General features: G+C 41.5%; 1 protein-coding gene across 3 annotated transcripts in view; it reads right to left on the bottom strand.

The window, feature by feature from the left end:
- Positions 1 to 15,516, bottom strand: part of KIAA0930 (KIAA0930 ortholog) — a 62,872-nt gene continuing 47,356 nt past the window's right edge. For all 3 annotated transcript variants that reach the window (XM_030263387.4, XM_030263384.4, XM_030263385.4), the window contains exons 5-10: positions 11,548 to 11,649; positions 10,980 to 11,120; positions 8,759 to 8,953; positions 7,137 to 7,299; positions 6,493 to 6,648; positions 1 to 4,848 (exon numbers count right to left, since the gene is read on the bottom strand). In XM_030263387.4, the coding sequence (XP_030119247.1) occupies positions 4,808 to 4,848; positions 6,493 to 6,648; positions 7,137 to 7,299; positions 8,759 to 8,953; positions 10,980 to 11,120; positions 11,548 to 11,649 (798 nt within the window). In that variant the 3' untranslated portion in view covers positions 1 to 4,807. The remainder of the gene's footprint in view (positions 4,849 to 6,492; positions 6,649 to 7,136; positions 7,300 to 8,758; positions 8,954 to 10,979; positions 11,121 to 11,547; positions 11,650 to 15,516) is intronic.

The raw sequence follows: 15,516 nt of genomic DNA, 5'->3' as shown, positions 1-15,516 counted from the left end.
GTCGTTAAAGAGGTCTGTTTATTTGCTGCAGGGTCCAACACTTTCTTCACTGCTGCCATAAGCACAGTCAACTTGATTTTTGGTGCACAACATTCTCCTTGCTCTTTGTTCAAATGGCTCAGTACAGTGCCAGCACAATTTTCAACCCATCACCTTTTAAACAACATCAATGATCGATGAGGCAAATAAAACCCAAACCATGCAACATGTGTTAGGCTGATAAAATTAGGCTGAGAATATTTATATATTTACATAGAGAACATTCAACATTGGAACCTGCTTGCAGACTTGTATTATCTTGACCAAGTATCCAAACAGCTACATTCTGGTGTAAAATACTCTTTTGTTTAAGGTTTTGTGTAAAAGCTACTTACTTCACAATACCTTTAACTGGATAACCGTACCTGTTTTTGACACAGATTTTCTAAACACCAGCACCACACACTTGCAGTCATACCTTGCAGAATGTGTAAGGCATTTGCAGACATCTGATTGCTGTGACCACAGGAAATCCACTTTCCAGAGCTTTCAGCCATGACCTTTGGAAACCATGAGAGTCTTTCAAATACAAAGAGTGAATTCATATGATAGACACTGTTCATCCAAGAACTATAAACTTGTCATTTCTTGACACTGCTGCATACAACACACATAGAATTTAAGACCAATAAATTATTTTCTTAAATAAAAATTTGTTCTTAAACCCCACTGAGTAACAACAGGGCTTAGGCACTTCTGAAGATTTTATCTTACATCTGTCTTTAATATGGAAGCTTCAGACTACAAAATACAGGACAAGAAATCATCTCGAAAAGGAACAATTAATGACTGGCTAGAAACAGGTCAATAGTCTAACAGTGTAGTCTATTTCCCTGGATTCCACATCCATACAGAAGTTCAGTGATCAGATGGGATTCTGTACGTGAGGGTCTGCTGGAAGAAATCTGTCTGCAGAGCCAAGGACTTCACTGTCTACATAATGAACATACTTTGGGAAAAACATATTACTGTGAAAAACCACCTGTGCAAATAATTCTCTTTTCTGGAAAGCACACCATGTCCAGAAATAGAAAACTATAAAAATAGTAACAGCAATCCAGAGCCCAACATGCCCAAGCCTTGTAAACAATGAAGACCAGGAGAATAAAAAGAGAAGGAACACAGACCAACACAAACTGGATTAGCCAAGACAGCTGAAAGACTTCTAGACTTTCTAAAAGCATCTTTTAAAAGGAGATTTGGAATCCGCCTTGTCCTGGCTGGCAGTAAGAGAACATAATTTCACATACGTGGTGGTCCCTAAGGCAGAGCAATAATTGCCTAGCACAGAATAATTGATTTAAGAACTTTCTTAAAAAAAAACAAAACAAAAAAAACCAATAACCCATAAAACCCCCCCAACCAACCAAAACAAAACAAAAAATCCCAAGCTTTTTATACTGGTTAAATCAATAGCAGTGAAAAACTTGTTATGGGTGAAAACTTGTTATGGGTGTATTTGACATCTATCAATATACAACATCTAAGTGGTAAGCCTTGATCTCCAAAGGGAGTGAATGGGCAGAAGGATTTAAGGAGTTAAGTGAGCAATGAGGTATGGTGGAAGTCCAAAAAGAAAGATAATGTTCTGCAAAGTTTCCCAAATTTGTTAACTGAGCTGCATCTTCAAACATCAGCGTAACTAATGAAACACACTGTGCTCCAACCATTATGACAATGACAGCCAAACAGCCTTCATGGCACTGCAGGACACACCAGCTCCATCTGCAGCAATTACTCCAATGGCCAACAGGAGCTGAATCCAGTTTACTGCTTAGAAGCTACAGAATTAAACCCCCTCCAAATTAATAGGGTGAGAGCTTCTTACTAACATTCACTTTTTTTTTTTGATGTAGTGCAATAGCATGCTAAGGGTCCAGCTGTGCCATCCTGACCCAAAGAAAATTTTGATCAAATCCCCTGTCAATCTGTCCACACAAGGACAACTTTCAGGGTTTGTTTAAAAGCAGAATAAAATGTGGAATTTGATAACAAAAAGTGGGAACCACTGGCTATACATAAGAAGTTCAAGACAGTTGTTTAAAGAAGGGATAACTGAGAATCTGGAACATCTTTGCTTCCAAAAAGCACTATTGACATTCAGTAGACTTTTTGACCTCTATTTTCCATGGATGTCCATGAGGGCATACTTGTAGTCCTTTTCTACTAGAAAAGGTGAGTCGTCAATGTACCTATAGCATATCCCACTAGCAAGATACAAGAAATAAATTCACTTTTTTTAGGACATTACAACCCTTCAAACACTAGACATCAAAATCCAAGCACATACACGTAACAAAGCAGATGATACCTCCTGAAACACAGATGTAGGATCTAAACTGTACCTTCCATAGCACTGCTTTAAAACTAATGCACTAGCTTAGAATCATTCCTCATTTGCTTCGAAATCTTACACAGCAAGATTTTCTCAGTCTTTCAAATCACACAAATTAAGCCACCTAAACATAATACACAACACCAAGGGAGCATTACAAATTCTTGTCCACAGAGAAGCGTTCGGGCCCCTACGACTGAGGTCCTATCTGGATACACTTCCTTTTTACATTGTTCCTCTGGCTGCCTGACTGAAAGGTATCAATTGTCATGATTAGTACAAGTGTGAACCCTCTCTCCCTTCCCTCTGCAATGAACATTTGAAGAAAAACCAAGTACTGATTTGCCCAGTCCAGTGGTATGAAAGCACAGAGTAAGGAGCACATTGAGAGGCTTGTTTTCTAGCTGAGAAGTGATTTAATTCTCAGCGTGGGCAAAGAGAGAGGATTTGTACTGACTGATGCCAGGCACACTACCTGTAGGGATCTCAGGTACCCAACCCAGGCTGCCTGGCAAGTTCCTTGAGAGGGCACTTCAGCTGCTGTGTGAGGATTCCACCTCTCCCCGGGCTCAGGGAGAAAGCCTGGGGCAACCAGGTTAGATGGTGGAGACACCCTCACATCACACAGACCACAGGCAACATTCCGAGGTTGCAGCATGAAAAGTGGGTGTGCTGGTAATGACACAGGGAACATTTTCCTAACATTTTCTTGCAACACATTTGAAGCCGACTGAAAACTGGCCAGCTGTCCCTGTCATACACTCGTGCTGCCAGTGTAAGAAAGGCCACCACATTGTGCTAAGGTGACAGCTTCCAGGCCTGGCCTCAAATACAGACAGACCTCCTTACCATGCTGGAGCCATCAGGCTGGGCTGAAGGGCAAATTTGGTCTGCCTGTATGCTGAAGTGGAGCTATTTCCACGGAATCTAGCCTGAGGAAAAAAAGCAGTAAGTCCTATTTGAGAGGTTAAGTCATTAGATGCTACTGTGAGAGTAACAACAAAGCACTTTGGAAAGACCAGGTATGAGGGAGACAAAGGTCCAGGCTCAGAGCACATGCCACAGCATCGGGTTTAGGTGCTCGGAGTCTGAAAAGTGACAAATGGCATCTTTGCTCTCCCTTTGTGCATGCACTGGCGTCTCACGTGCCCCAAGGGACACGCCACCCCTCTCACTGCTGTGCGGTCCCAAACAGACCCAAGTATCTACTGGCTCTCATCAGAATAGTCAGACAGAGCACAGTAGCCTCAGCAGTCAATAATTTTGTTTTCAAATGTCAAGGCCAGCAGTTTTGCTGTTTAGAGAGAGCTGAACTTCATGTGTAAACATAAGGCTGTTTTCCTGAGAGCTCCTGACACACTATTTTCAGACCTCCCGCTATGCAATTTTTAGTCACTTTTCAGAACAGAATCATGTTTCCATCTTTTGTATTTCAAGAAAGCTCTCTGTGCTTCAGCATGTAACAACCAAAGATGGACAATCCGGGCAGGCTGCCTGACCAGAAAGCAGCTCCCATGCCCTCCTTGGCAACAAAGGGTACCACAAGGATGACTACAAACTCTTAAGTCCAGTGCATGCAGGAGGATGGGTTACTGGTAAGGTTTTAGGCCTTTGGAGACTGATTATAGTCTCCTGTTTGTTCACTATAGACTCAAGCTTGTATTGACTCAACTGAGAGGAAGATAAGCAGCATTAGTACTGGAGATGACCCTCAGCTTTACTATAGCAGCACATTTTAGCCTTCTTTTCACTGGCTCATTTTCTTAGCCAGTTCATGAGGATGAAAATGTTGCTGTTCTTTGGTAGATATGGAAATCTGTCAGCAGAGTTCACCTGTCCTAACACTGACACGTGAAAAATGGGAACATTTTCAGCCTCTTTGAAGCTCTGACTGGACCTGCTGCATGTACTAAAACAGCAATGTATCTTTTTCCTTTTCTTCCCTTAGCAAGAAGCTGCTCTCTCCCTGCTCCACTCCACACACACACACACACACATGGCTGATCAGACGAGGAGAGGGCACGGCCAGAGTCTGTGGAGGGATGACCAATAGCACACCATTATGAAATTCTTAGAATGTTTCTCCCAAAGAATATAAAGTTCAGCACATTCTGTACATATTGTTGGCTTCTTAATTATAAAGTAAACACAGTAGCAAACTGTCCATAAGGTGTTGACTCAGTTTAAACACAGCCCCTTCTCATTTTATCTTGCTGAAAGTCCTCTTCCAGTCGGAAACACTCCAGTCATGCGGGCCTTCGGTGTGTGACAGCAGAGGAAGGAAGAAAGAGGCACTTTTGATCGGCTGGTATTCCTGGACGTCCCTTTTTCCTGCGGAGGTCTGTGCTCCTGACACTAGATGGGAGTGTTAGCACGGAAACCGCTGCGGATAGGCACTTGGCAACAAGGCTCCGAGGCAGTGCCCCCTCTCTGCTATGTCATCAGGATTGGTTTCTGCCGCACTTCCAGGATGTCTGGGCATGGGAGAGAAACAAAGAGACACGGCCAACTTAAGAGGCTCCAGAAAGCAGCCACAGTACCACAAGCATGAAGAACTGGAGACATAAGGATGGGCTGTAGGACAGCCCACCAGGATTCTAAAACATGACAAGTAGATGGCTTTGGCTGTTAAAACCTGAGTTAACCAGGATGCAACTGGGAGGAACTGGAAGATGACAAACTGCAAATATATCCCATCACGTAGAGAGGAGAGCTGATCTAATATAATTTGTACTGGGATGAAGCAAAATACATTAGGCAGGGAGTGGCAATATTTTCCAGGGAAACAAGTGAAAGCGCCACTGCCAAGAGATAACAAGGGGTTTCCCATTCTTGCAGGGACAAATGCAACATCCCCAAGACCATTAGGGAGACTTCTCTGGGTACAAATAATTAAACTCTTTACTTCATGCTGTAGCCCAAAGCCTACACTCCTGCAATCAAAAAGCTGCCCTAAAAAAAAAATCTTTTTTGCTCCTTAACTCCATATTGTCCAAGTGGGACAGAATATGAACCTTAAAACTTCTGTTGTAATCCGGGGCATCTTTCTAAACCAACATGGCAGGGCACTACGCAGAAACATCTGGAAACTGAGCTGTGTCCTTTTGAAGGCTACACAAAGAGCAAGGAACATGGGAAAAGGGAGCACACAATAAAAAGGCTGATCAAATGCAACTGCACAAAGATGACATGGGCAAAAAATGATCCCCAGCTCCAGATGGCTCCAGCTAGACCTGTAAAGAATTAAACATAGTGGAGGGAGTCCAGTGAAGGGCCACAGAGATGACTGAGGAACCGGATCATCTGACATATGAGGAGAAGGTGACAGAAGTGTGATTATCCAACATGGACAGAAAGGCCAAAGTGAAATCTTACCAATAAACTCAAGATATTTAAAAAAGTACTTTGATCACTATCAGGTAGTACTTTGATATCTTAGTACAGGTTTCCTAACTACCCAAGAGAAATGAGCACCTTTCCCAATTCACCCTGCCCCACATGTAATGCTCCTGCTACCTGGAAAGCTGCCACAGGCACAAATACATTTATTACAAAAAGGTCTTGGTTACTAACAGGGCCTACACAACATGTCAAGCTGCAACAAATGTGAGTAGGAAAAAACTGCATATGAAAATTCTGCCTTACAGTCCAGAAATTTTATACCCTATTTATGTGTATCTCAACCCTAATTCCTGAAACCGTATGCTCAGCAAATTAAGTCTCAGAAAGGATGCTCAAGCTCAAAGCCAGTATTTGAGCATGAAAGCATTTGTGCCACCCTCTTGTGCAGATACTAAATGCCAGCAGAAACAATACATCTTCTGTGAATTCTAAAATGCCTGTGGTGAGAGAGTGAGTAAGCTTGGCAACTCCAGCTAACTTATTGTAAGACTATCAACACAACGATCATAAGGAATAATTATGTATTTTGCTGAAACTTTGTTCAAAATGCATCCTTAATTACCAATGACTGATTTTTTTTACTGCAATCTGTAATTTGTTCTAAATTGAAATCAATTCCTATTTACAACAGCATTAGAGATAAATACTTGTTCCTCTATCTTAATAGCAGATTCCCTCAATATGGTAAGCTGAGCACAATGGATGCCAAAACTCACCTGTTAAAATTCGATGCAATGGCAAAGTGACGTATGTTAAGTGTGCATAGAGTAGAAAGTTTTCATCTGTCCTGTTCAGCTTCAGCCACGAGCCCACCAGCGAGCGTCCTGTTCCAGACAGGGACCGCGACCGCAGATTGGTCGCGTTGTGCAGATCTGTAAAGGCAGGAACAGACAGCAAGCCTCAAGGGATTGCACTGCACTGGTACACTTCTGGAACTCAAAAAAAGAGGAAAGCCTCCTATTCATTGTTTAGAGACAAATCACTATCATACCTGCTTTTTAAAAACCTGACAGACCTCGCCTAGCACAGAGTTCACCATTTACACTGAAGCTCATAAACGGTAGCAGCAGCAGCTAAGAACATGTCCAACCCCAAAAGAACGTGGGGAAGTGCCACCAGAGAGGGGGAGAATTTCAGCTGCTCCAGTTTCTCTCAAATGGATCCACATAAAAGAAATAAGTTTTTAACATATTCAGGAGTTGCGGGCTCCAGCCTTCAAAGAGCTGCTTAAGCCTATGAAAAATCTCATTTTCAGAGCGGCAGTGGCTGTATGTGGAGCTCATATTTTCCCACCCTCCTTGAAAACCCTGCACTGTACCCTCGCCAGACAAGTCTGTTTAGCTGACAATACTTCTCTCACCTCCACCATCATCATCTCTGAAGAACTCCTCGCTGTCGTTTGCTGAATGGGACTTTTTCATCTCAGCAATTCGATTTCGGGGCACTTTTCTCTTGAGGGATGGGGAGAAGAAGGACGGGCGGTTGTTACGTTCTGGGGTTGGTGGTGTGCTGAAAGAGGTCACCTGAAAGGGAAATGAAAGAAATGCTGGAGAAAGTCTTGGTTTTCCCTCCATGTGCCACAAGGCAATCACATGTGTAAAAATCATAATGATGACTGGCTTTGACTGCAGTATTTTAATAGTTTCATTTCAAAGGGAAGAAAATAGGGATAACTACTACTCACTACTAATGGATGTGAGTAACATTGATCCTGTCATTCTTTCTTCACACAGTCAATTTAACTAACTCATAACCTCCCTGAGCTGGCAAATGACACTGCTCACATCTGCCTAAAGAAATGAGAGGGAGGTGACATGGAGTGATGATGGCAGCCAAACCAGGTTGAGTGCAGAATCACAACTCACTCCATGTTGCACCTCTATCCTTAATGCTAAAAAATTAAAAGAAGGGCATTATAACACCCAACTGATCCTCTTCCCAGCACACTTAATTTCTAATTTGTGCTTGTCTCTGTATTTAATTTGGGAGTCATTTCATATCGCACTGTGGGGGGGAACCAGAAACAAGACATATCAGCGTTAAAACCATTAGCAAAAAGCAGTGGTAACACACTATAAAATCTAATTTTACATTTTCCAGCTGACACTGAAAGCCTTGGAGACAAAAAATCATGTTGCTCCTCCAGGCCTGATTTCTTTTGGCTATGTTTCTGTGATAGAGAGCAAGAACATCCAGTTAATGAGTTCTGTGCTGGTAGCTCATGTTGCCTTTTACTAAGTCAGAAATAAAAACCACAGTGCCTGCATGGAGACCTCTAGAAGCTGTTCTGCAGATCTTGAAATGATACAGGTTAGCTGCACTACACAGAAAACCATGCTAGACTCCATCAGGTACTGACCCAGCTCAGGTCTGTGCAGGTATTTTGAAAACATGTTGCCTAATGGTAAAATGTCTTAATGGAAAATAAGGCTCAGAATTGAATAAAGGCCAAATCAGCATCTGTGGTCTGATTCTATTGGCATTTTACTGCACTTGCATTAAAATTAAGCATAAGTATGAATATGATGCTGGATCTGGATCCATGATCTTTGCTTTAGTGTTATACAGGCTTCGTGCTGGCAGTATTCCTCAGTGGCACAAGCTAAAAGCACCACTTCCTGTGAGGTTTAGCAAGCTACGTATATAATACACAAATTCCACATTTCTAGGTAAATCCCACTACGCACAGAAGTGGAATCTACTTTTTTCCCTAGAAAACAGCCAGAATCATAGGTTTCCCTGGCATCAAGGTTGCTGCTGTTTCAAAAAAACCACTCCTCCAGAAGTATGAATCATCCGGTCATCTCAGTATTCAGCATTTGCTCAGGGGAAACTGCATTAAGAAATCCATCTCACACACTGTGTACAAAATTACACTCAGGCAAACCTAAGTGCAGAACCTTGATGGGAATTACCCTCCTGCCTTTGGAAAAAAACATGTTCAAGCTTCACCTCAAGAGAGTATTTCTGCCTGCTACTTACTCTCTCATGCACTGGGGAGTCTGGATTTGAATCTTCTTCTGTCCCATACGGTGAAGTGTCACCAGTGGAAACTCTACTCACTGCCATCTCTGCATGTCCTTTTCCCTGTGGTCCTTTCATTCGGACAAATTCCATGTTGTTGTATTTATAAAAGCCAAAAGACATTCTTTGAGCCATCTTAGCTGCAACACTCACCTACAATGCATGGAGACAGGAGAGAAAAACATGTAATGGCAGCTCTACGACTTGAAAATTACATTCCTCCAAAAGCAATTATTTAAGAAAAAGTCAGAACTATAATGACTAATAATTCCTAAGGAACATTTTAAGCCACAATCTGAAGCGATCTCCAACAAGAAAGTAATTTTACAGAGACAAAAACAGGTTCTGAGAAGAAACAACTCCTTCAGCCACCCAAAAGCTAGCAGTGGCACAATGAGAGAAAACCACAGGTTTTCATTCAGGTCCACACACTGTGGCGCATGAGAGCAGAGCCAGGCATGTGCTCAACTCCATGCAGCCTGTGCTGGGGCACTCATTTGAGTCCAAAAACCAATAGACATACACACAAGATTCCTCAAACCAGCAAAGCACACCTCAAAACTGGGTCACTACTTTGTCCCCAGTAATTTAGGACATTTTTATGTTCCCACTGTCAAGGCCAGAAAATAAGGAACCAGCTCCTTGCACAACTAACCTGCGCTGCATGGCTCACCAAGATACCCTGACAGCTTTAAATCCCCTAAACAGACAGAGGGTCTCAATTTCCAGTCAGCACAACTGAACTGAAAATTGAACCGAGAACTGAAAAAAAGGAACAGACCAATATGAAAACAGTCAAGGTTTTGCTAAGTGAAAATGATGCCTTAAGTTTTCAGCTTTTATCCATAAGTTTGAGTGATTTATTGCAATTTTCAGTTTATGAAACGGCCAAGATGCTCATACAAGTATTGTAGTGAGAATTACAGAATCCTAAAATAATTTAAGATCGTTAAGTCCAATCATTAACCAAACACTGCCAAGCCCACAACTAAATCATGTTCTTAAGTGTCACATCTACACATCTGTTAAATACCTCAGGGGCTGAGGACTCCCCCACTTCCCTGGGCTTTTCAGTGTTTGACAACTCTTACAGTAATGGAATTCTTCCTAGTATTCAATCTAAATCTTCCCTGAAACAACTGATATTAAGTAATCTTCAAAAGCATAAAAAGATTACTCCTCTTCTGTAAAAAGAATGGTAACACTTCCAGTTTTGCCTCTGGCCATGATGAAATATTTGAAGAGTTAACAGTTTTACTTCATCTAACAAAATAATGTCAAGTAGGACATTCCTAGGCTATGAGTGACTTTACCACATCAACTCTTATCTTTCCACTGCAGGGCTTTCTTTCTATGTTGCCTTCAGTGATTCTGCATTCCCACTTATTTTAATAACCCAGCTGCTGATGGTGTAAGGTCACAAAATGATGGTGGGAGAGAAACAACTTTTGTTTCATGTTCTCTCAGAAACCTGCTGAAGAGTGTAATGGCTCACATTTAAAACAGGGAGATGAGAAATTATTCAGCAACTCTCCTGAACAAGGGCAGAAACAAAGAGAAATTTAGAGACACAGTAGATATTGTGAGAATTTCTTTTGTTTGTTCCTAAAAATTGATCAGGATTGTCTGCATAATAAACCATTTGAGAAGTTTAGTGACTCTTGATTTCAGCACTGAATTCTGAATTTGAAGGTGAAAGTGCTGGTATTTCATGTCTCCGTAGAAAGCAAAGAAAGCTTCTCTCAGTGGCAGTGAGACTACAGGTTTTTTTTTGAATACAGCCAAATGCAAAATACAATGGAAAAAATTACACTTTTTCACAAGGTAGTTACCAGAGTTTAAAACCTCCCATGAAATCATACCTTCTCTGAACACAGAAATATCCATGACTTTTCAAGAAAATGAAAGGGCTCCAAGAACTGCTGTTCAGGTCCATTCCTGTGTCATGCTCTTGACTATGTATCCCTACCTTCCCTCCTTCTGGCAAACAGCAGAGGAATATACCCCAGTCTGAATACCCTCAGTTACCTGAGCCAAAACCAGTAGCTTTCAGCTAACTTTCAAAGCCAAAAAAAGACAGGCTATGGTGTAGCCAATCTAACAGGACAAAAAGCTGACAAAGAAAATCTAGTCAGAGCAGCACCGCTGCAAAGAACATTGACTTTCAGAAGCTCCTTACCCTGTTGTCATAGACCTTCTTGAGTGCTTCATAGCGGATGGACCCCTGGAAAATCACTCCTTGGAATGTGTTGCTTTTATCACTGGCCACTAGCTCCACACAGACCATTTCTCCTTCTCCCACAGTCATGTCACTGAAAACCTGCCAAAGATGCAAGATTAAACACTTTGATGCAAAGTTGTTCAAATCAAAATACATTCAGACTCCCACAGCTGTCTTTGCACCCAAGAAAATTTCAATGTAAATTGAAAGGGAGAATGTTCCACCCCAGCCATTCAAAAAAACAGACTCCAGGCAGTGCACACAGCAAATCACTTGTTGAGATGAGCAGCTCTCACATCAGCCTGTCATGCTTTAGCCCATCATCGACATTGATGCCAAAATCCAGCTTTAAGATCAGATTTCAAACATTAAAGAGAGAGGAAGGTTAAATAAAAGTAAAATAAGATCTAGTAGAAAATAACCCTCAAAGAGCCAAAAATATTTGATCAAAAGGTACAAGAAAACAGCTAATCAGGACATAAGACTAGAATAGGATAAAACTTTGCTGCTGCAACAAGGAACTCACCTCCTCAAAACTGTCAATCATGAAGAATATATTGGGGTAGCTGATCTTTGACTCCTCTCCTTTACTGTCCATCGGGTGTTTGCTTGGAGAGGCAAACACTTGCTGAGAAAGATGCAGAAGAAAATATCACTCCTCAGTTAAATGTGGGAGCAGACACAATAAACACAAAGCAAGTAATTACAAAACACCTCAGGCTCTCTTACACTAGAGATACTGGACATTCCGCAAGCACAGCTGAGCTGGTTTCTGACTAAAGCCAGATTTGTAATAATGGCACTTGAGAAATACTTGGTTTTCACATGCAGGTAATCAAAAACTCATTGCTTCACAGTAAATGTTCCTGTGTGTACCTGACCTCTCACATACTACAGTACCCCACTGTACTTTTTCATCACCACTTTCAGGCGCCTTTAAGTTGCTGCAATGCACTGCAAAGTAAAATGCCATAGCAAAGAAAGTTACAGTGAAGCAGCTGACCCAACACCTTTACTCTAATTTGTTCATGTTTACTTAGTTCCACACTAAGATCAACCTCCCTCAGTAAGGGTAGTGTGGCTGGGGTGATCCATAATGTTATTCTATTTCACACCTATCTGCACCCAAAACTTGTACTGTAAAACTTGTTACTGTAGCTTTAGGACCCTGCAGACCTTGTGTGTGTGTGGGATGCTATCACGGAAATTTTTGAGATCAGTGCCAAGGCAGGTTCTGGGCTCTTGGCTGTGTAGTATTCACTTCACAGGCTACTTGGCTTTGTTCAGGCAAAGACTTTCCTTCCTGTTTTTTTTTTGTTCTGTCTTCATTTTTTTTTTTTTTTTTTTCCTTGTCTAGGGGAGACTGCAGTTAGCAATATGGGCTGTCTGGGGGCAAATTCCACAGGTGCCCACCTGTAGCAGCCCCCCACTCCAAGCTAGGAGAGAAGACTGGAGAATCTCTCTCTTTTGTGGCAGCTTTAGTTTTGCAACTGTAGCTACTTGTAGAAATCACATTTTGCAACTAGAATCTATTTGAAGCAAACTTTGAGAACTCTGCCCGCAGTGACAAAAAAAGGGAATGAGTTCAGGAGGCCAGGCCATCCTGTGCCAGTGCCTGTAGCAGCCACAGGCCCTGCAAGGCCTCCCTGGCGGTCACTGACAAAAATAGGTTGAAAACTGCTGCAAAATAGTTAATAATTGTTAAGCACATACTGTTAGTTTGGTTATTATATTGTAAAAGGGATTAAAAGGGTAGTTAGAAGAAATATGTTACTCAACGTGCTGTATCACACCAAAGCAAAGTGCACCAACCCCTCAGTTAAAAACGAGCCAGCCTGGACAGAACTGCACTGGGCCAATCAAGCACCTTAAACCTTCATGCAAATGAAGGATCCCAACAGAAACAAATCCAGAGGGGCAGAAAACAGCATAAAAAGGGGGCATCCGAGTCGGTGAGACTGTGCTGCTCCACCTGGAACATCAGGAACATCCCTGCCCAGGAAAGGAAGGAGATCCTGCACGAGCTCTGCAGCATCCTCGCTCATCAGGAATGCTCCTGCTCAACACCCACGGGCTCTCCATGCTTTAGGCCTTATAATAAGAGCTGAAATCACTTTCTTTCTGGGAGTGTGCTCCCTTTTTTAGCACCACCAGCTTGTCACTTTGTTCCTGGGGTCACACGGTCACCTGTGGGACATGGCACCTGGGAGGCACCATCTTGTTACAGATGCATATTATGATTGGCTTTTCACAAATATTAAGTCAGAAAGTTATGCTGTATTAATCTCTTTTAAGTAGTGTGGTAAATATAGTTTTTAAGCTATAGCATAATATCAAAATAGAAACTATGCGATGCAAGATACTTTTTCAAACTAGCTCAAGAAATGGACAAGAAAACCAAGAAATCCTTCACATACTGACACAAAAAATTCCATGAGAAGAATTACGACCTTCTTATCGGGACTGTTCAACTTCTTCCAGACTTCTGGTAGCCAAGAAATTGATTTACAGGATGAAGCGGTGTGGGGAGGGCAGAAGCTGAGAAGACAGCCTTTGTTTGAAAAGAATGTCTGCATCATGTATGAGATATATGAATATGCAACAGATTATTGCTTTTAATCCTTTAGAAGTGAGCCATGCTTTCTTGAGGAAAGCATCCAGATGTCCATAATTCTTTGCTTTTTATTGTCCTTTATTGTCCTAACTCTGATTGTCCAAATTCTTATTGCTCTAATTTTTATTACTATTTTTATAACTACTTTATTACTATTAAACATTTTAAATTTTAAAACAAGTGATTGGTGTTTTTTAGACTTTGGCAGGGAACAGTGTGACGCCACCTTCCTTTTGTCCCTTGGCCACATGGCTGCCTCCTGCATGTGCCTGGCATTTTGGGTCTCTCTTTGTTCCTATGGGGTTTTGAGTTATAGCAGTTTGGTATCTAGTAGTTATTTACTTTTTCCCCCTGACTGCTGGTGTCTGTTTCATAATAAAATGTTATTTTTTCACTTAAACCTATTAGTATTTAATTCCTTATTGGGGGAAAGGAATTGGTAGGAACCAAGGGGAGTTTACTCATTTCAGAGTGCTCACCTCTTTTTAGACGGTCTCACTATATTGGAAATGATACCAAGTTTAAATTTTTTTATATCACTTTAGTCAGGGGTTTAGTTCACCTTTGCCCTGGGTGGGGTGGGGGCAGGGGAAGGGAATTGAAGTTTCTTTTCAGGGGCCTGTTTCATCACTCAAGGCCTGATGAGCTCAACATCTCAACAGACTGGGAAAACACACAAAAGACAACAACCATTAATGAACATCAACTCCAAATATCACCCCGGCAGGAGACACCTGATATGGGAAAAGAGAGATAAGAGAATGAAGAATGAGAACCTAATTAGCATCTAAGGGGAAGAGATTGATAACCAATAGGGAACCAAATACTAAGAACTGTGTAATGTGTGACCAATGAACATTGAACCAATTAATTTCTATTGTTTTGACTGTATAAGTATGTGAAAAATCTAGTAAAAATTACGTGTGATTTTCTCTGCACAATCCAGGCAATGTGTGGGTGAAATGATTTCTGTTGCACATCCTGGCCAAAGTAAAGTAGTGCTTTGATTATCTAACACTAAAAAGGTTTTTGAAGAGTTTTTGCTTTTCCCACAGTTTTGGTGACAAAACCAAGACAATGGCTCACAGGAGGACAAGCACTTGGCTTCTCATCTGCATCTTGTACTTCTGTTTCTTTCCCTATTACTGTGCTTCCTCCTGCACATTTCTCCCTCACAAGGCAGTTCCTGAACTCCTTTGGTGACTTTGCTTGTGACTTTGTTTAAACAGCTAAAGGCATTAGATTTGATCATTCCAAAAAGATTTTATAATTCCAAAAAGATAAGTGAGTAGGTAAGAAGGGAGAAGGAATTAACACCAAGCAGATTTCTTTGCTTCCACATTTGTTTACAAAGTCTTGGATTAAAGAAACCTGTCAAATCTTAGCACACTGTGAGCAAGCCAAAAGCTATGGATCTGGCCAGGCTGTCAAGCTCTGACATTCTTGCTACAAACCATTTAACACAAAACATAATTAAGGATAGGATATTAGATATTAATGAGAAGGTTTAAGACCAGAAACATCATTAGAAAGCAATCAGACTCCTCAAAAATGCTACCTGCACCAATGCCTGAAACAAGGACCTTTTCCAGGCATCCTCGCTCTCACACCAGCCAGTGAACAACAAAACACCCTCCCAAATTCATATCCAGTCAGGCACATCTGAGGAAAATACAGTTTGTGGAGATCTTATTGTCAAGCCAGCAGTTTGCAAAATAAAGTCAGCCTTTTTCATACTGGCTTCATGCCACAGGCACTCACTTGTGTGAGCAGAATAGATCTGTCATAGGTCTTGAGCAGAACAGTAAATCTTAGGCCATCAACATCTGGCTGCATATGGGCTGAAGACACATTTTCTAAAGCAAGAACCATCATAGCAGA

The sequence above is a fragment of the Taeniopygia guttata genome, chromosome 1A, assembly GCF_048771995.1.
Source record: "Taeniopygia guttata chromosome 1A, bTaeGut7.mat, whole genome shotgun sequence".
NCBI classification, from domain to species: Eukaryota; Metazoa; Chordata; class Aves; order Passeriformes; family Estrildidae; genus Taeniopygia; species Taeniopygia guttata.
This window is presented reverse-complemented; position numbering and strand designations above follow the sequence as displayed.